We start from the raw sequence: 20,849 nt of genomic DNA on the forward strand, positions 1-20,849 counted from the left end.
CAATTGTGTCTCCAAAGGTTCAAAGTCTTTCTGGGAAGCCTGCATCGCATCCTTGGATGTTGGTGGTGGGTCTACAGGGAGCCACAGGAAGCACATTTATGATGATAGAGCCAAGGTGTGCCGCTGTGGCTGGGGGCAGAGGTCAGGCGAGGGCAAGAGCGCAAGGCAGGCTCTGGCTGAATTATGTCTCTCTCCCGGCTTTAATGCACGGAGCCTTATGAGCTGAGTGGTGATGCTGTCCAGATGGTGGGGGCAAAAGAGACATATGGGGGATGTTGGCGGCTGAGCCTGCAAGGTACTACCGTGAGCGCTGGGAGAGGAGAGGGAGGAAGCCTGGGCCAGAGAGCATCTGCAGTTGACGAAAGGGAAACTACCCTTACTCCAACCCCTCTCAAAACATCTCCCTGGCCATCCTGTTCCAGTTGTGCTCACCTCTGGAAAAGTAGGTGGATGGGTGAACCTCCACAACATCTGGAAGCAGGGCTGGATTTAGGTTTGATTAGGTTTACTGAAGGTAATGGGGCCTTTTATATGTCCAGCTGTCCTTTGTCAACAACAAATTGTCGCTGTTTTGTTGTGTTGAATGTATGCTATATGGTCATTTATGGACCTAATAGGTACCTAAAGCCATTTGTAAATAATAATTATTATTATTATTATTATTATTATTATTATTATTATTATTATTATTATTTATTAATACCCCGCCCTCCCCAGCCAATACCGGGCTCAGGGCGGCTAACAACCAACAATAAAAGCAAGTTGATTAAAATATCATTTAAAAAACAAGATTAAAATACAAGATTTAAACATTAGGATGCAGCCTCTTCACAGGAGGAGAAAGGAAAAAGAAAGAGGGGGAGGGAATCAAACTGATTCTAAGACAAAGGCCATGCAGAATGTCGGCACCCTATATATAGAAAGGAGCAAACCAGGGATATTTTAGGGAGCAGGCTAGCAGGCGGGGCCCATGACTTACATCATAGGAGCCTACACAACACAAAACACTGTTGCTGCATGTAGGTTTTATTTCATTTGTATTTTATCTTATGTTTTGGAAATGTACATCCAGGTTTTTTTTTCTTTAAATGTTTTTTTTGGGGGGGCAAGAGAGTGGGGCCCTAAGCTATAGCTTATTTAGCTTATACGTAAATCCAGCATTGTCTGGAAGAGTTCAGAACTAAAAAGAACTCTGTACATGCGTGGAGGGGTTTCTCAAGCAAATGGTCTTGGGACTTCCAAGTAAACATTGGCACCAGCTAATTCGAACGTCCTTTTTAGCATTTATTGGCTGGAAACCACAGAAGGGCAGGGGGCTGAAATCCTGCTTGTGGGTTTCCCAAAAGGGGCTTTTGGCTGGCCACGGGGAGAACAGGATGCTGGAATAGCTGGGCCTGATCCAGCGGGCTCTACTTACATTCTTACATTTTGTTTTAAATTGCCCATTTTAACAGTTTGAATCCAAGGGTTAATACTTTAAGCTGCCTTCCTTTTCTTTTTAAAAACCTGTTCCTCGAGAGTGACTCTTGAAAGCTGTGCAAAAAAACCCTGGATTCCGTTTCCAAATTTCACCCAAATGTCAGTTTGCATGGGATATTATTATTGATTTATCCATTTGGTTCGCATCCCATCCTGTCTCCCAAGGGAGCCCAAGGCAGCAATATTCCCTCACCAGCTACAGTTTTATTGCTTGGTATATGTAGAAAATGAATTGTATTTTTACATCACCTCTGGTGCCTTCAAGGAACATGTGATTTTTTAAAAAGAAGTATTTTCCAAGCAAGGCTGAGATTCAACACAATCCTTTTTGTTGTTCCTCAACAAGCATTGAGTAGAGGTTTTTGAAAGGGCCAACAATTCTTCAAATACACGGAGGGCTGTCACGTGGAAGATGGAGCAAGCTTGTTTTGTTGTTCCAGAAGGGAGGACCCGAACAGGTGGATTCAAATGATAAGAAAGGAGATTCTGATTAAACATTTGTTGTTGTTTAGTCGTTTAGTCGTGTCCGCCTCTTTGTGACCCCCTGGACCAGAGCACACCAGGCACTCCTGTCTTCCACTGCCTCCCGCAGTTTGGTCAAACTCATGCTGGTAGCTTCGAGAACACTGTCCCACCATCTCGTCCTCTGTCGTCCCCTTCTCCTTGTGCCCTCCATCTTTCCCAACATCAGGGTCTTTTCCAGGGAGTCTTCTCTTCTCCTGAGGTGGCCAAAGTCTTGGAGCCTCAGCTTCAGGATCTGTCCTTCCAGTGAGCACTCAGGGCTGATTTCCTTCAGAATGGAGAGGTTTGATCTTCTTGCAGTCCATGGGACTCTCTTGAGTCTCCTCCAGCACCAGAATTCAGAAGCATCAGTTCTTCAGCGATCAACCTTCTTTGCAGTCCAGCTCTCACTTCCATACATCACTACTGGGAAAACCATGGCTTTAACTATACGGACCTATCTTGGCAAGGTGATGTCTCTGCTTTTTAAGATGCTGTCTAGCTTTGTCATTGCTTTTCTCCCAAGGAGCAGGCGTCTTTTAATTTCGTGGCTGCTGTCACCATCTGCAGTGATCATGGAGCCCAAGAAAGTAAAATCTCTCACTGCCTCCATTTCTTCCCCTTCTGTTTGCCAGGAGGTGATGGGACCAGTGGCCATGATCTTACTTTTTTTTGATGTTGAGCTTCAGACCATATTTTGTGCTCTCCTCTTCCACTCTCATTAAAAGGTTCTTTAATTCCTCCTCACTTTATTAAGAAGTACATTCTGACACCAGAGCTGTTCAATAGTGGAACGGACTCCATTGGGAGATGGTGGACTCTCCTTGGTTAGAGGTTTTTAAGCAGAGGCTGGATCCCCACCTGCCTTGGATGTTTTAGCTGAGATTCCTGCATTGCAGGGGGTTGGACTAGATGACCCCCAGGGTTCCTTCCACCTCCAAAATTCTATGCTTCTATGATTGATCTTGTCCCCCATTTGCCTGTTTCCTTTTTATCCCCGTTGACCCCCACAACTTTCCCAGGCAGGGAGTTCCCAAGCCCACTTGATTCTTTGGGGGGAGAGGTTCCATCCTTCATCTCCACACCTCTCCCATCATGTGATGGCCTGGGAATCGGACTTGAAACCAGAGGAGTCTCAGTCTGCACCGGATCCTTTGCCTCAGGCATCACCTGAACCAAGTCTGGGACCTGATCCTGAGGAGTCCCAGTCTGCACAGCTTCCCCTGCAACAAGCACCAGCTGGGCCGAGTCCGGGGCCTGAGCCTGCCCTGGCTCCAGATACGGGGATGACCTCGTTGCCTCCAGCTGGGCCATCACTTACAGCTGCTCCACTACCGGTTGGGTCAGGGGAGGCTGAGGCGGCCCCTGGGTCTAGTCACCCACCGACGTCTCCTGAGCTGCAGAGACTCAGGTCTGAGAGAAGGAGACCCGAGTACTCGCAGGAGGAGTGCTCGCCTTCGGGAGAAACAGGGAGGTGAGTTGCCGGGGGATCAGGAGCGGCCGTTACCCCGACTAAGATAAAAGGCTGTTGGATCCTGCCCCAGGTTGCGGGAGCAACATTGCTGTATGCCAGATCCTGTATCTGTCCTTGCCTGGTTTCCTGCCTCATGTCATGCCTTGGCCCTGTCGGACTGACTCCCAGCGGAACCTTTGGATTCTGGACCGGACCTGGACTGTGGTTCTTGGGTTATCCCCGGGCCCAGCACACATCAGTTGTCCAACCTGCTTCCTGCGAGCTCTTGTTCCATGAAATAAATTAAATTGCAAAAACCGCTCATTGGTTTTTATAGACCACCATCGCGCTCCCTTCTCTGCTGCCACCCTTCATTTAGACTTCGCCTTTTCAGTTGTCACTTGGTGGGTTTTAAACAATCAGTTATTTACTCATTTTGTTTAGCTGGGAAACGGCACATCGGTGTGGCGCTCCCTGCCAGCTGGGCTGACTGTGGCCCTGCGGCTGCCAACACTCTCTCTCTCTGCATGGTTGGCAGAGCAAAGGTCAGCTGTGTGGTCCAGGGATCTCTGCCAACTGCCCCCCCCAACCCAAAGCACCCCCCTGAGGTTCTTCTGCACAGCCAGACTTCCTGGGAAAACCCAGGCAGGCTCCTGAGGAGTGAAAGAACAGCTTCCTTCCTGAATTGGAGCAATCCATGTCCTCTATTGCTCCAGGAAGAGGAATGACTTGCTATTTTTGGACGGATAGTAATCATCTCCATTTTTAAATAACCATATTAATCTCCACTTATTAAACTACTTACAGTTGCAGTGTATCTCGAGAGTGTATACCAGCTGTGTACTGAACTGAACTGAGCTGGGGGGGGGGAAGTGGGGGCTGTAATCATAAGCAGTTTTCTATGAACATAGAAGAGGCTTCTGGATCAGGCCAAGGCCCGTCTAGTCCAGTTTGTCTAAGCTGTCTAGGTTGGTCTCCTGTTGGACCGCTGTGGTTTATGCACTGCATGAAAAGGGGGCTTCTTTTTTATCTCTCCTGAACATTCAGCTTCATTTATTACCTTCATTTGGAAGGTAATAAAACCAGCATCTCAGATTAGGTCTGTAAACAGACTGGAAGCTGGTGGAGAAGGTAAAATTATAATGGAGTTGTGTGCTCCAGGAAACCAGCTCTCATCAACACTTCACCTGTTCCTCTTTGCACCAGTTTATAAACCCAGGTCCCCAGTACAATCCTGGGCATCTCCAGGTGTAGGGCTGAGAAAGACACTCACCTGAGAGACTTTGCAGAGTCCACTGGCCGTCTGCATGGGCAGTATTGATCTAAGGCAGCTTCCTGGGTTCCTCTGCAAAGCCTTTCCCAAGGCAGCCCCACATAGCCAACACTCATCCAGAACACTGGGGACCCCGGTGCATCTCTGGCTTGTGGCAAAAATGAGAAAATGAGAAATGAGAAAATGAGAAGCAAAAATGAGAAGCAAAATACAGAGCAGACTGTGTTTTTTATGTGTTTTTTAAAGGACCCTGTTATTTTCTGGATTTACCTCATTGCCAACCAGCCTCTGGCTTGTGCAAAGAGTAGCATGTAGATCATCAAAATCAGGGGTTCCCAGAGTGGGTGTTCCTACCTGTGGGAGGGGAATTACCTGGGGGGGCACTAAGGGTGCAGCAGGGGGGTGCTGAAGGTGTAAATTACTGTGATTCTATGATTTTTGTTTAAAAAAACAGCATTTTGTCTCAGTGCAAAAATATAAATACATGCGTACATCTTATTTAACCCAGAGCAGTGAATCACAAAGTTCAAAGACGTACAAATTCTGAAGGATCATTGTGTTGCAATCTGTTTGCAGTTGTACCTTGGTTTTCAAACAGCTTAGTTCTCACTCCTGAACGCTGCAAACCTGGAAGTGACTGTTTCAGCTCATGAACTATTTTTGGAAGCTGAACATCTGACAGGGCTTCCACGGCTTCCAATTGGCTGCAGGAGCTTCCAGGAACTGGCTAGAGCATCCTTCACCAACCTAGGGCCCTCCAGATGTTTTTTGGATAACAACACCTTTCAGCACCAGCCAGGATATCAGTGGAATGTAGCCTGCGTCCTTCCTACTCAAGAGTAGACCCTTTGGAATCTGAGAACACGGTTAACATTGGCCCATTAATTTCAGCAAGTCTGCTCTGCGTGTTACTTAGTTTGACGCATCCCAACATGATAAGTTTGTCATGGCTCCCAAAGTCCCACTGATTTCAAAGGGAGCTGTGTAATTAATTGACAGTGCGATCTGATACGTGTGTACTCAGGACCAAGACTGTATTTAATGGCGCATGCTCCATAGAATCAGTCTCTTAAGCTTAAGGCAATAAATAGTATTCTCTATGAAATTGAATATCAATCTACGTATCAAGGCTTTGAGATTAGACCACTGAAGAAGCCCGGAAAACTACCTTGGGAGTGTGCTACCTGCAAGCCCCAGTAAAAGGGCCCCATCGGGGGCAAAAAGCGGCCTCTCGATCACTTGGGCTGCCAGGGCGAAACAGGTGCAAAACGCTGGCACCCTGTCTCTATCTACAACTTCATTAACATCCACCTACAACTTCACTAGCATCTCTCGGTATTGTGAACAACACCGAACTTACCTTTTGTTGGTATCTTCATGAGCTTACCTAAAAAGATAAAGAAAACAAAAGACTGAGTTAAGTACTTGAAAAATCAATTGAAATCAGACATAAGTTCATCTTAGGTTGGGTAGTTCTCAAGTCTCTGTGGCTTTGTACAGTGGTACCTCGGGTTAAGTACTTAATTCGTTCCGGAGGTCTGTTCTTAACCTGAAACTGTTCCTAACCTGAAGCACCACTTTAGCTAATGGGGCCTCCCGCTGCTGCCAAACAATTTCTGTTCTCATCCTGAAGCAAAGTTCTTAACTCGAGGTACTATTTCTGGGTTAGCGGAGTCTGTAACCTGAAGCGTATGTAACCCGAGGTACCACTGTATAAGGTTTTGTATTTTTCTCAGAAAATTGATAAAGAATGCATCATCATTTTGGTAATTATTGTGTGTATATTAGTCGCCAATGTGTTGCATGAGTCGTATTACTTCTATCAGTGGCGCAGGTTGCATTTTTCTAGCATGATTGTATTTACCATAGAATTTGAGGCTGGTGTTTGGATCCAACCTTGAATCTTCCTTTCAGCTTTGCATACATAGGCTTAGTTACGTTTGTAATTCCTTGCATTGCAGGGAGTTCGGCTCGATGAGCCTTGTTCTCCCTCCCAGCTCTGTGTGTCTTAAGTGCAACCTGTTGCTCAGACCATCGTCTGGATTTCCTCTTCCTTTGTGGTCTCCGTATTTGTGTGCTACAGCCGTGACCGCTGCCGTTCTCTTTCCACTTTAGCCCTGCTGTGTGTACAATTTCTCTCTCCCTTCACTGTGCCAGCGTGTCGTGTCTGCGCTGAAATATCATCAGATTCTGACTTCAGAGAGATGTCAGCGGGGTGGAAATATTTCCTAGATGGACGCTCTTTTCTCAGTCTTGATTGCTGCCGCTTTCTTCCCGGGCGACTTTTGCTCTCCTTCCTCCTCTTAAAGCTGATGTTTCCCTCTCCATCCTGGCTCGGTCACAGGGGTGATCCCAGCCAGCCAGGGATCACATAGCATATATTGGGACAGAGACAACGAGGAGCCAGTCAGATCTGTGGTTGCATGAAAGAGCCATGTGCCAGTGAAGGCTGTGCAAATGGCAGGCCTTGCATTTCTCAAGGAATGTTTTTGCATTTCCCTGGGAATGCAAGGTATCTTTGAAAACCTGGAAATTGGCTATCAGCAGCTAGGATTTCTGGTGCGCAAAAGTGGAAAACATTGAGTGGTTTAAATCTTACATTGTGGGGCAAAAATACATGGTCTCTGGCAATTGCTGAAGAAGACAACCCACAATCTGTCCATGCTTAGAGGTAAAGACTCTACGGAACGCTTTTTCTCTTTCTTTCTCTTTGGCGACCCCTCGTAGCCGAGTAAGATTGTCTTCCCTAAACACGGTTTTAACAATGAGTCCATAAGTGACTGTGGAGGCCAATTCTGGATCCACACGTCCTTCCACAGTGGGGACATTGGTTTCTGGGTGGGAGTTGATCAAGGTGTCGATTTGCCAAGTGTGCCTTCCTCTTAGCACGTCCTGAGTTCGAGTGTCCTGAGTTCGAGTGTCTTCAAAGCCCATGATACCTTTGGGAAAGGCTGTTCTCCAACTGGAGCGCTCACAGGCCAGTGTTTCCCAATTGTTGGTGTTTATACTACACTTTTTAAGATTTTCCTTGAGACAGTCTTTAAACCTTCTTTGTTGACCACCAGCATTACACTTTCCATTTTTAAGTTTGGAGTAGGGTAGTTGCTTTGGAAGACGATAATCAGGCATCCGCACAACATGACCAGTCCAACGAAGTTGATGTTGAAGAATCATCGCTTCAACACTGGTGGTCTTTTCTTCTTCCAGTACACTGGCATTAGTTCACCTGTCTTCCCAAGTGATGTGGGAATGGAGACACCGTTGATGGAATCTTTTGAGGCATTGGAGATGGTGTTTATAAGTGGTCCATGTTTCTCAAGCAGACAGTAAGGTTGGTAGTATGAAAGGAACACTTTTACGCAATATAGAACCATAGAATTATAGAGTTGGAAGGGATCCTCAGGGTCATCTAATGCCATAGCTGTCAACTTTTCCCTTTTCTTGCAAGGAATCCTATTCGGAATAAGGGAATTTCCCTTAAAAAAAGGGAAACGTTGACAGCTATGTCTAATGCAGGAATCACAATCCCTGACATCCAACCTGGAGCCGCTTAAAAACGTCCAACAAAGGAAGAGCCCACCACTTTCCAAGGGAGATTGTTTTACTGTTGAACAGCTCTTACTGCCCAAAAGTTCTTCCTGATGTTGAGTTGGAATCTCCTTCCTTGTAACGTGAAGCCATTGGTCCTAGAACAGGAGAAACCCACCTCGAGATGCCCTTGAGATATTTAAAGGTAGCTATCTCCCCTTAGCCTCCTCTTCTCCAGGCTAAACATCCCCAACTCCCTCAACCGTTCCTCACAATGCTTGGTTTCCATTTCTTCATCCTCTTGGTTGCCCTCCTCTGAACCCCTCCCAACTGGCTGGATCTCTCTGCTGCTCCCCTTGTTGCGCCAAACCAAAATGTCCACCCATCTGAAATTGGCCTTATTTGTTCCTCACTGTCTGTTCATGACTGCCTCCCGCCAGCCTGGTGCCAGCCTTTCCTTCTGCCCCCCCCCCCCTGCCAGGGCTGCCATTGTTCCTTCCAGCTGGTGGATGTGGCACCCGCTTGCCAAGCCAAGTGTATTTTCCAGCTGGTTCACAGTCTGCTGAAGGTGCTCCATCGTCACAACCCAACAGCCATACACTGTAGACCTTCAGCCGACACTCGCTCTTCCAAATGGATGAGTGGGATTTGGGTGCCTGGGACTTCCCCAGCGGTGCCAACCCACCTTCCTTGACTCTTGTGGTCCTCGCCCCCCATCCTTTGTGAATTTTTATAAATGAGAAAGAGAGAGAGAAGAGGGATCTGGCAAGCTTCTCCTTCTTCTTGTAATTGTCTGGATCCTCCGGGCCTTTCCCAGCTCCTTCCGTTGACAGGCGGCGCTTAAATCAGATTAAAGGTGCCCTTTCAAGTGGGAGCAGGGCTGACCCCGCAGGTAAGACTTTTTCTGAAGAGCTTGGCGGCGCGGCCTGCTTTTTCTCTGGGGTTCGAGGCTGACAAGCTCTCCGCAAGCGCCCTGCGGCTTGAGTCCTATTAAAGGGAGACTTGTTGGGACTCTGGGACGAGGAGAGAACACCAATGGGCTTTTTCATCCTGCCAAAGCCTTTCATCCCTGGATCTGAGGAAAAGGAAATGAGATGATGCAGAGATTGGGGGGGGGATGTTTCATGTTCCCCCAATGCCCCTGGCACCGACACTTCTCCTCCATCAAACACACACAAACACACCTGCCCCACCTTTCCCTTGCTGAAGGTGTGCTTGCAGGTGAACCGTGATGCTTCGAGGAAAGGTTGGGAGAGGATTTGCACAGGACGCCTTACACAGGCCAGTTCTCCCTTGGGACTGAGGTAGGCATGGCTCAACCCTTCCTTTTCACTCTCCCCTTGACCCTGACCCCTCTCCCCACAAAAACACCACACCAGTGTTCAACCTGCCAAGATTATAGTAGCTGAAAATTTGGGGAGGGGGGTAGGAAGCATATCTCTTGAACGGATTGTGGAAAAATTGGACCACAGCAACTGTGATTTAAGCGAACTGATTGCAAAATAATACAGTCATACATCGGGTTGAAGTTGCTTCAGGTTGAGCGTTTTCGGGTTGCGCTCCACGGCAACCCAGAAGTAACAGAACACGCTGCTTCCGGGTTTCGCCGCTCGCGCATGCGCAGACGGTCAAAATGACTTCACGTGCATGCGTGGAAGTGGCGAATTGAAACCTGTGCACGCGCAGACGCAGGTTGCGTTCGCTTCAGGATGCGAATGGGGCTCCCGAATGGATCCCGTTTGCATCCAGAGGTACCACCGTATCTCTAAACCAGCCTGAAAGTTTTGTGAAAGAATTGCTATTTTTTGAAATGTTTTCCAGCAGCAAGATGAATGATGCCCTTGCAGCTTTCAACCTGCTGTGACAGTATAACTTTATGCTCTTTCTCTTTTGTTTATTACATTTATAAAATAATATTTATTTCTTTAAACATAAAACAAACCCCAACCATCAGAGTAGAAAAAGGGACACTTTCATTTGTCCCGTGGCATCTGAGAGGGTTTTTCCCCGTCCCACTGCAGGAAAGCCCACCGATTCCCAGTGAATCAGAAGAATCCCCAATCAGGTTTTCTGTGGGTTGACATTAGTTCTGTTTCAGTGGTAAACCAGGGTTTTCCTGGAGAAAGCAGCTGGACAGAAGAAAAACCTCTCGTTCGTGTGCCTAGAAGTTGCAGGAGAAATGGATTTGTGGATGAACTCATAGGGGGAAGAAGGCAGTGATGGGAGCTCTCAATCCATGGCAAAGTGTTTGTTTCTTCCCCTCTTCCATCTTTCCCCTCTTTCCAGCTTCCTTGCCCCGTGGCCTTGGTGATTCCAACTTAGCCCACCCTCCCTGCTGTGTTCCCCTCCAACCAAGCCTTGTGAGAGCAATGGAGGAATGGGCTGGGGGCCCCTCTGGTCTCCAGGGGGTCCCTGGGCAGTGGGACCTGGCTCTGCCAAACTTTGGCACCGGAAAATTACCTTGGGAGTGTGCTATCTTCAAGCCCCAGTAAAAGGGCCCCATCAGGGACAAACCGCAGCCTCTTGATTACTTGGACTTGGACTGCCAGGGCAAAATGCCGGCACCCTTCTACAACTTCATTAACATCCATCTGGACGCAGGTGGCGCTGTGGGTTAAACCACAGAGACTAGGACTTGCCGATCAGAAGGTTGACGGTTTGAATCCCCGCGACAGGGTGAGCTCCCGTTGCTCGGTCTCTGCTCCTGCCAACCTAGCAGTTCGAAAGCACAAAGTGCAAGTAGCTAAATAGGTACCACTCCAGCGGGAAGGTAAACGGCGTTTCCGTGCGCTGCTCTGGTTCGCCAGAAGTGGCTTAGTCATGCTGGCCACATGATCCGGAAGCTGTACGCCGGCTCCCTCGGCCAATAAAGCGAGATGAGCGCCGCAACCCCAGAGTTGGCCACGACTGGACCTAATGGTCAGGGGTCCCTTTACAACATCACTAGCATCTCTTGGTATTGTGAACAACACCAAACTTACCTTTTGTTGGTATCTTCGTGAACTTACCTAAAAAGATAAAGAAAACAAAAGACTGAGTTAAGCACTTGAAAAATCCATTGAAATCAGACATTATAAGTTCATCTTAGGTTGGGTAGTTCATAAGTCTCTGTGGCTTTGCACAAGATTTTGTATTTTTCTCAGAAGATTGATAAAGAATGCATAATCATTTTGGTAGTTATTGTGTGTATATTAGTCGCCAACGTGTTGCATGAGTTGTACTACAAACTTTGCCACCAGCCCGAAGGAACCCAAAGGCGATGGTAGCAATAAGTTTTGCCTCTCCTGCAGAGGCCCATTGTGGAGCTGGCCTGGCGGTTGTGTGCACCCTTGCCACCCGCCTCGCCTTCCACGCGACTCGCTCTCATCCACCCTCCGGATTGTGACAGCAGTCGCTTTATCCTGAACACCGCCTCAAAGATTCTCTTTTAAAACAAGCCTGTAGAAGCAATTTGATGTGCTGCCAATTGACAAGAAGTGAAACATTTAGACACGAGGTGTTCCATTTCCGCTCCTTCTGTGACATTTTCTCTCAACGCAAAAGAAGAACCATTTCTGTCGAAAACATTGATTTCGGGGGGGGGGGGTCAACCTAGGAGCTTTGTGGAGAAATCTCTTCTTCCCTGTTCCTCTGCTAGTTTTGAACCATTCTGTTTTCTCTCTCATTTCTGTTTTTAATATTATTCCCTGATTATGCATGTTAGCTTCTGAGAGCTTATCCACACATCTGCAGGCCTCAGGCCCCCAAAGCACGGGTTCAAGCAGCTTTCTCCTTTCCCAGGGAAAACCTGTTCTTTAGTGCTAAATTGGAGGCAAACATTCACCAGGAGAAAACCCAAATTGCTCTTTGTTCCAATTTAGCAGTAAAGAGCAGATTCCTCCGGAGATGAGCCCTATATCTGGCTTTCCTGTAGAGCAGCTTTTCCCAACCTGGTGCCTTCTTGTTTTGCACCACAATTCTCAGCAGCCTAACGGATCATTCCTTGCCTTGCCTCTGCCTGTTTCATGGGCTACTACCAGAAGTTTGGTGGTTCAAGCCCACCCAGGGACAGCTGGGGGCAGGATTTCCACATCGCAGAGGGTTGGGCTTTCCCTTATTTGCACTACAACTCCCATCAGCCTCTACCAACACATCTCTGCTGAAGCAGACAATAGTGTTGCACTGTTTGGGGCTTGTGGGAGTTGTAGTTCAAAGATCCAGAAGGCGCTAAGGTGGGGAAAGTCTGGTCTATGTAAGTAGTTAGCTCAGCACCCCTCTTCTCTCCTTGAGGCTTCTTGGCTTTCAGCCCTCAGTCCAAGAGGACATCTTTTTGGCATCTTTTGGGGTATTGTGTATTGACCACACAATGCCCTGCCCCTCTAATCTTGCAAAGATGGAGTGTGCATTTTCAGGTGACACAACGTGTTGGGACACGTGGGTTGCCGAGAGGGACAAGTCAAAGGGAATGCAGTCTGATGCCAGCTGCAGCTGCAGCACCTCTGTATCAAATTAAGACCTGGGAGACACGGGTTCGAATCCTGACCATGGCACCAGGCAGATCTCTCTCCGCTGGCCTTTGCCAGCCATGTGAGAACGAGAAAAAGAACTAGGGTTGAAGCTGTTTTGCCCAGTTCTTGTGATGCTGTAACCATTTGTGAGCCCATTTCTTATTGATTATTGCTTCCCTTCCTCTCAACTTTTGGCCCCACTGACCCCTGGCTATTGTGTGTTTGCTCCTGCAGATGGCTTACCCTGTGTCGGCAGCGTGTTACGTGGTGCTAGCTGCGGTGGTGGTCGTTTATGCTCAGAGGCACAGCCAGCAGGGTAAGTGGTTGCCTCCTCTCTATCCCAACATCAGTGGGAGATTTATGGTTATTTTACTACTTATTTATATCCCAGCTTTTCCCCACACCAGGTCTCAAGGCAGCTTACAGACAAATTAAAGCAGCACAGATCAAAACACAAAAATCAAAACATCTATAAAAAAAGGCAAGTCAATTCTAATAGAATTGAAACATTATAAAAATATATATAATAAATACGAAGCATAAAAACAGCACGGCACGATTTGAAAGCCTCTGTCTCAAAAGAAACCATCAGTTCCCAAAGGTCCCTTCAGGATAAAACAGTCTTTGCTTGCTGGTGGAAAGACAAGGAGGAAGCCAGTCTGGCTTCTTTCGGAGTCCCAAAGTTGTCTGGGAGCCACCACCAAGAAGGCCCTGTATCCTGGCCTCGCAGGGGACAGATTTCTGCAGGACGAATGGCCAAGGCAGTTTCTTGTTTGCCTAGCATAGACACTCAAAGACAGTGCTGGGGGCAAGTTGACTGAATCTGAGCTTCTCTGTGACACATGGTGAAGCATCCAGGTGGCCACTTGGCCAGGTGTCCAACTCCTTACTCACATGGCTTGTGTAAAAAGAGTAGAAGTCAATTGGACAGTGTATTACAAGGTGTTTTTCTGCACCTGCCCAAACGCCCAGAGAGCTGTCAGCTCAAGAGCAGGGTTGTGTCCGTGTAGGGATATTGGGACATTCTGGCCCCCCAATGAAGACATCCCTTAATATGGTTCATACTGACCACTGCACTGATTTTACTGGGTTTTATTTGTGTATTTCTTTTTTAAAAAAATAAATAAATGAGTTGTTATGTTTTGTTTGATGTTGAAAAAATAAGAGAAGCAGGCAAACATACTTTGTTTCGTTTTTGTTTTTGAAAGATGTCTTAGCTATGGGCGACTTGTTCCAAACAGCTTGCATATTACAATATTCCAGGGATACATATGTGGAACTCATAGTCGCTGGATATCCTGAGGACTTTACAATTCTGTGATTCTATGTCTTTTTTAAAAGAAGAAGAAGAAGGAAAGAGCATTAGATAACTACATGGAGGATGCAGTCTTTTAGCTATGACAGCCTAAAATGCAATCGCTGCCTTTAGAAACAGCCTAGCCTATTAGATGCGGTTGTTGATGGGCATGGGCAGATTTTGCCTTGGTGTCCGGTTTGTGAATCTCTCCAGGGCATCTCATTTGGGGTGAGCAGAAAAAGCGTCATTCGCATCCAGGACATCTCCTCTTACATCCTAATGGTGTGGTCTATGGTGGTAGCAAAAGTCCTGTAAACACATTTCCCGGTCAAAAAAGGGAAATCCAAGAATTATTAGGAGTTCAATTGTCTTGGGATTTTGCACATGTTTTACTGTGGTTTTAAAATTTGTTGGAAGCTGCCCAGAGTGGCTGGGGCAAGCCAATCAGATGGGTGGCATATAAATATGATGATGATGATGAAGTTCTGCCCCTATGAGAGACAGAGGCTGGACTCCAACAGAACTTGCCTCGAACCTGACCTTCATGGGCTGTGGGGTTGTTGTTTTCCGGCTTCTTCTTTTGAGCCCCTTCTCCATAATTGAGTCCTCCCTGGGTCTCACATGCGCCTCTCCTCGTCTGCTGATTTCTCTATTTTTAAACGAGTAATTCTCCATTATTGATCAACACCTTGGCTGAATTAACTCACATTTAAATAATAATTATGTTTTCTCCCCAGAGAACGGAGGCAAGGAGGGAGATAAACACCCTTGGAAATGAATGAGCTTGTTCGGGCTGCATGCCGGGGTTAATATATTGATGGGTGTCCGAGCGGCTGCCATCCCGTAGCTTAGTAACCAGCAATAAGCAATTAGGCTCCATCGTTATTCAAGCAGAGGGAGGGCGATTTGACTTTCTCAGCTCCCTCCCGCCCTCCCTGCTTCCAACTCTGGCGCTAATCTTTGCCAATCAGCTCTGCTGCAATGCCCCATAGAGAGGTTGGAGTCAGGGGGCTGCAGGTGCTGTGATTGTGCTGCAGGCAGGGGGGGGCATCTATGAGAGCAAGCGTAATCCTCAGGATGCAAGGCAAGGGGTTCATCTGATGCCCCCCACCTTCCAGCAGCCAGGTGCAGCTCTTCTCTTCCCCTTGGCAAGAATGCTTTCTCCTCTAAAGAAGAAGGGCCAGGAGCACGCAGGCCAACTCCTAGGGGCTGAGGCAGTTTGTTGTTGTTGTTGAGTCGTTTAGTCATGTCCAACTCTTTGTGACGCCATGGACCAGAACATGCCAGGCCCTCCTGTCTTCCACTGCCTCCCGCAGTTTGGTCAAACTCATGCTGGTAGCTTCGAGAACACTGCCCAATCATCTCGTCCTCTGTCGTCCCCTTCTCCTTGTGCCCTCCATCTTTCCCAACATCAGGGTCTTTTCCAGGGAGTCTTTTCTTCTCATGAGGTGGCCAAAGTATTGGAGCCTCAGCTTCAGGATCTGTCCTTCCAGTGAGCACTCAGGGCTGATTTCCTTCAGAATGGAGAGGTTTGAGGTTCTTGCAGTCCATGGGACTCTCAAGAGTCTCCTCCAGCACCATAATGAAGAATGGTTGAAGGAGTTGGGTATGTTTAGCCTGGAGAAGAGGAGACTGAGAGAAGATATGAGAACCACCTTCAAATATCTCAAATATCTGTCACATTGGGGGGGGGGGACGAAAGAAAAAAAACATGGAAGATGGAGCAAGCCTGTTTTCTGCAGACCTGAACCCATGGCTTCAAGTGACAAGAAAGGAGATTCTGATTAAACATCAGAAAGAACTTTCTAAGAGCTGTTTGACAGAGGAAGGGACTCCCTCGGAAGGTGGCGGGTTTTCCTTCCTTGAAGGTTTTTAAGGTTGGGTGGCCATCTGAAGGAGCGTCTCCACCCCCATCATTCAGCCCGGACACTGAGGTCCAGCTCCGAGGGTCTTCTGGTGGTTCCCTCACTGCAACAAGAGAGGCTACAGGGAACCAGGCAGAAGGCCTTCTTGGTGGTGGCGCCCGCCCTGTGGAATGCCCTCCCTTCAGATTTCAAGGAAATACACAACTATCTGACTTTTAGAAGACATCTGAAGGCCACACTGTTAGCCCTGTTTGAAGTTTTAATCTGTTTTTAGTGTTCTGCTGGGAACCGCCCAGAGTGGCTGGGGAAACCCAGCCAGATGGGCGGAGTACAAATAACAAAATTATTATTACCATTAGTCGTGGGTGCTTTAGCTGAGATTCCCGCATTTCAGGGGCTACGCTAGGTGATTCTCAGGCATAGCTGTCAACTTTCAAATTTGAAAATAAAGGATCACCTGTCCTGGGGACAGTCTACGGGATATCTAACAATCCAGGATAGCAGTGGGAAACGGCGCTGGAATAAGGGAATTTCACATCAAAAAAAGTGAAGGTTGACAGCTATGTTCTTGGGGTCCCTTCCGACTCTGCAATTCTCTGAAAATGAGGCAAGAATAAAGCAGCCCCAGAAGATATCAGCCCAGCACAACCCGCTCTCCAAACGTTGGACCTTGGCAGTCCTTTACGGTCCCGTCTCTTTCTGTTTTCCCGACGTGTCTGCTACAGAGAGCCAGCCGGCGCTCAGGTCCTGCCAGGATGAGAACTCCCTGCCTTCCCAAGCTGTCACACACACTCTGCTTGCGAGCCTCGGCCGGTACACCTGCCAGCGCGCAAACACACACCCATGTATATTTTAAAGGCAGGAAACAGCCTCCAGGCCGTTTTATGTCTTGCGTCTCTCTAATACTGAATAATGGAATTCCCTCTTGCATGTCTCGGCTGGCAGGCCAGAGGCAGAGGGCTGTGGGCTGCTGGCCGGAATCGTCTTACTGCTCTCCAAAAAGTCACTGAGCAGACTGGAAGTGGCACAACTGGGGCACGGGAAATCGCCTGGTGGGCTTCATTGAACGCTGGGTTATCCGGAGCAAGTGCCCAGGCTTGCTGGCCCAAAAAGGTGCTCCCTCTGAACCTCAGAGCTTCTGAGCCACTAAGTCGCTGCTTGGGCTTCCCATCTCTTGTGGGGGCTCAATTAGTGCCATCGCCTTCTGTCAAGAGCTTGGGTGTAACCTTTGATGCCTCCCTTTCCAGGGAGGCGCAGGTTGCGGCCACAGCAAAGGTCACCTATGGGACCGCCTCTCCTGGTATGCCCTGTGGAGGACCTTAAAGTCCACAAATGACAACATTTGGGAGGTCCCAGGATGCAAGGTTGTTAGGGCCAGGGCCTTTTCAGTACTGGCCCCGATGTGATAGAGCACTCTGTCACAAGAGACCAGGGTCCTGCAGGACTTGACATCTTTCCGCAGGGCCTGCAAGACAGAGCTGTTCCGCCTGGCCTTTGGTTTGGACTCAATCTGACCCTTATATTTCCCTCCCCTTATGGTCTTGATCTATGGGCCACTTTTAAAATGAGGCTGCATTTTAAATTGCATTTTAACCTGTATTTTAAATTGGACCCCCCCCCATTATGTTTTTACTGTGATTTTTTTGGTGTTAGCCACCCTGAGCCCGGCTCTGGCCAGGGAGGGTGGGGTATAAATAATTTTATTGTTATTATTATTATTATTATTATTATTATTATTATTATTATTAAATACGAAGACAAGGACAGGGTGGTTGTTTCCTGCTGTGGAGAGAAGGCATTTACCGTATTTTTTGCTCTATAACACGCACCCGACCATAACACGCACGTAGTTTTTAGAGGAGGAAAATCCGTAGGCATGCCACCCATAGGCATTCCCTCCATAACACGCACAGACATTTCCCCTTACTTTCTAGGAGGAAAAAAGTGAGTGTTATGGTGCAAAAAATACGGTAATTTATGCCAGTCTCCCCCGAAGTGGTCCCCTCCAGATGTTCATAGAGTCACAGAATTGTAGAGTTAGAAGGGATGCCAAGGGTCATCCATTCCTAACCCACTACCATGTTATGGGGCCCCAGCCTCCATCAGCCAGCAATCCCAGGGGTCAAGAGTGGTGGGATCTGCCCTCCAAGGACCTCTGGAGATCACCACATTGAGGGAGGGCTAATGTCATTATTGTAATCAACAAGGTTTTTACATTTACTCACAACATTTCATAGGATAATAGAATTGTAGAGTTGGAAAGGAGCCCCCAAGAGTCATCTAGTCTATCCCATTGCAATGCAGGAATGTCAACTAAAGCAACCATGATAGATGGCCATCCAACCTCCGCGTAAAAACCTCCAAGGAAGGAGAGGCTGCCACCTTCTGAGGGAGACTGTTCTACTATTGAACAGCTGTTACTGCCAGAAAATTCTTCCTAATACAGTGGTATCTCGGTTCTCAAACTTAATCCATTCCGAGAGTCCTTTCAACTCCCAAAATGGTTTGAAAACCAAGGCATGGCTTCCGATTGGATGCTGGAGCTTCCTGCACTGAAGCGGAAACTGCGTCGGACATTCAGCTTCCGAAAAAGTTTGCAGACTGGAACACTTACTTCCGGGTTTGCGGCGCTCGGGAGCCAGTTTGTTTGGGAGAACCACTTCTGCCCTGCAAAAGGAGGTGAGGTTGCGGGCTTCATGGCCCCACCATGCGCGCAACGGCTGGAACCCAGCCTCCGCGCGATTGGGGGGGAATCCCGGCCACATCACCTCCTGGCCAGCCAATCGGCTGGCTCTGGGGGTGTGGCCCACCTTATTTAAAGTAGGACGTGGCCGGGGATCTCCCTCTTTGCCACTTGCCAGCTGTTCCTGCTCTTCCCACTCTCCCACCCTATAAGGTTTTTGTTCCTTGACCTTGCTATGGACCTTGGTTGGTTGCCGTTGAGGGGCCTGGTAGGAATTTTTCCACTTGGCAAATTGGCAAATTGGCACCAGCCACTTGGTTTTCGCCTGCCTCGTAGCAAATCATCACAACTTTCTGGGTATTGGCGGTTAGGCATTGGTATTGTTCTGTAATTGGAAGAGGGGAGGAAGCGCCATCACCTGCCCCACATATTGAAGGGTAGTCTGATAAAGGATTCCGGGGGGCGTGGTCCTGTCCGAAGCCTGGGGAAGTGAGGGCCTAAGTTACGCCCCCTGGCGGTGACCCTGGGGGAGTTCCTAGTTGATGTGCATCAGCAGGACTCCCCCTACTGGTGGTTAACCCTTCCCGGACTTCAAGCGGATGGGCCGAACCCGGATATAGACAGTTAAGCCAATACCCCTCATCACCTGTAACCAATGAAGTTGTGGCCTTATTTAGCCCATTAACCTTAGTAATTGTGTCATGTGTCTTCATTTCCACTGGGGGGGGGGGCGGGAACTCGCCACGCAACGCAGCTTGCCTTCCGGCACCTGCCCTGCATCTCCCTTCCTCCTGCGGACTGCGCACCTGACTCGGACTCCCTTACGTCCTGCAAGAGGGAGGGAAAGGGACTCTTTGCAGGCACCCAGAGGCCACGACCCCCCCTGCCCCCTGCTGCTTGGTCAGTGTTGCAGAGGAGTGCGCAGGGAGCGCCAGCAAGGAACAGCGGACTCCCAAAATAGCAGCCAGAGAAACGTGACCCCATTTCTTCGCAGGCCTCTTGCCCTGCCGCACAGTGAGGTCAGCCTCTGGGGTTTAACTGTAATTCACCCTGCATGTCTTGACAGGGAGAGGGCAAAGGTTCGGAGCAAGGGGTGAGGGGCCACCTCTCTTGTTCCCGGACGCAGAGGCATCTCAGGAGCTGCGTTTTGCCTAGGAAGGCAGAACGCGGAGCAAAGTTCTCAGATGCAACAGAGCCTGGAAGTGCCTTGTCCTTTGCAGAAGGTCTTGACTCTCCCTGGGGCCTTGACTGAGGATACGGACCTTGCAATGACAGCAGATTACTTATGGGTTCCCTGTCCTGATGGGGCTTTGCATGTTTAATTAATTGCTGATTTGTCCCTTGCACAGTACTCCACGTGAGGAAAGGTTGTGGTGATTGGGACTTTTCAGTTCAGAGAAAAAGCAAGCAAGAGGCAGCATGATAAGATATTTATGAAATGATGCAGGGCACTGAGAAAGGTCTCCCTCTCTCATAATGCTAGAACGCGTGGACATCTCAAGAAGTTGCCGTCTTCAAATACCTGGAGCACAGTTTCATGGGAAATGCAGCAAGCTTGCGTGGCGAGCTCCTGCCCCCCCCCCCCCGCCCCGTGAAAATAAAGACACATGACACAATTATTAAGGTTAATGGGCTAAATAAGGCCACAACTTCATTGGTTACAGGTGATGAGGGGTATTGGCTTAGGCATTGGTCCTAACTGTCTATATCCGCTTGAAGTCCGGGAAGGGTTAACCACCAGTAAGGGGAGTCCTGCTGATGCACATCAACTAGGAACTTCCCCAGGGTCACAGATAGGGGGGCGTGGCTTAGGCCCTCACCTCTCCAGGCTTCGGACAGGGCCACGCCCCCCGGAATCCTTTACCGGACTACCCTTCAATATGTGGGGCAGGTGATGGCGCTTCCTCCCCTCTTCCATCCACAGAGCAACACCAATGCCTAACTGCCAGTACCCGGAAAGTTGTGATGGTTTGCTAGGATGTAGGTGAAAACCAAGTGGCTGGTGCCAATTTGCCAAGTGGAAAAAATCCTACCAGGCCCCTTAATGGTGACCGACCAGGGTCCATAGCAAGGTCAAGGAATGAAAACCTTATAGGGCCGAAGGGTGGGAAAAGCTGGCAGGCGGCAAAGAGGGAGATCCCTGGCCGCGTCCTGCCTTAAATAGGGCAGGCCATGCCCCAAGAGCCAGCCGATTGGCTGCCCAGGGGAGTGATGCGGCTTGGAATCCTCCAATTGTGCAGGGGCTGGGCTCCAGCCGCTGCATGCGTGTCAGGGCCGTGACGC

At 48.6% G+C, this 20,849-nt stretch overlaps 1 protein-coding gene and 1 long non-coding RNA gene across 3 annotated transcripts in view; one reads left to right on the plus strand and one right to left on the minus strand.

Annotated features, from left to right (window-relative positions):
• Window positions 1–20,849, plus strand: part of CNTFR (ciliary neurotrophic factor receptor) — a 432,009-nt gene that overhangs the window by 227,535 nt on the left and 183,625 nt on the right. For both annotated transcript variants that reach the window (XM_081881620.1, XM_081881621.1), the window contains one exon: window positions 12,956–13,037. In XM_081881620.1, the coding sequence (XP_081737746.1) occupies window positions 12,956–13,037 (82 nt within the window). The remainder of the gene's footprint in view (window positions 1–12,955; window positions 13,038–20,849) is intronic.
• The window catches only part of LOC309352892, a 220,311-nt gene that overhangs the window by 14,781 nt on the left and 184,681 nt on the right, over window positions 1–20,849 (minus strand). The window lies entirely within an intron of this gene.

This window comes from Podarcis erhardii, assembly GCF_964252035.2.
Source record: "Podarcis erhardii genome assembly, chromosome: 11".
NCBI lineage: Eukaryota > Metazoa > Chordata > Lepidosauria > Squamata > Lacertidae > Podarcis > Podarcis erhardii.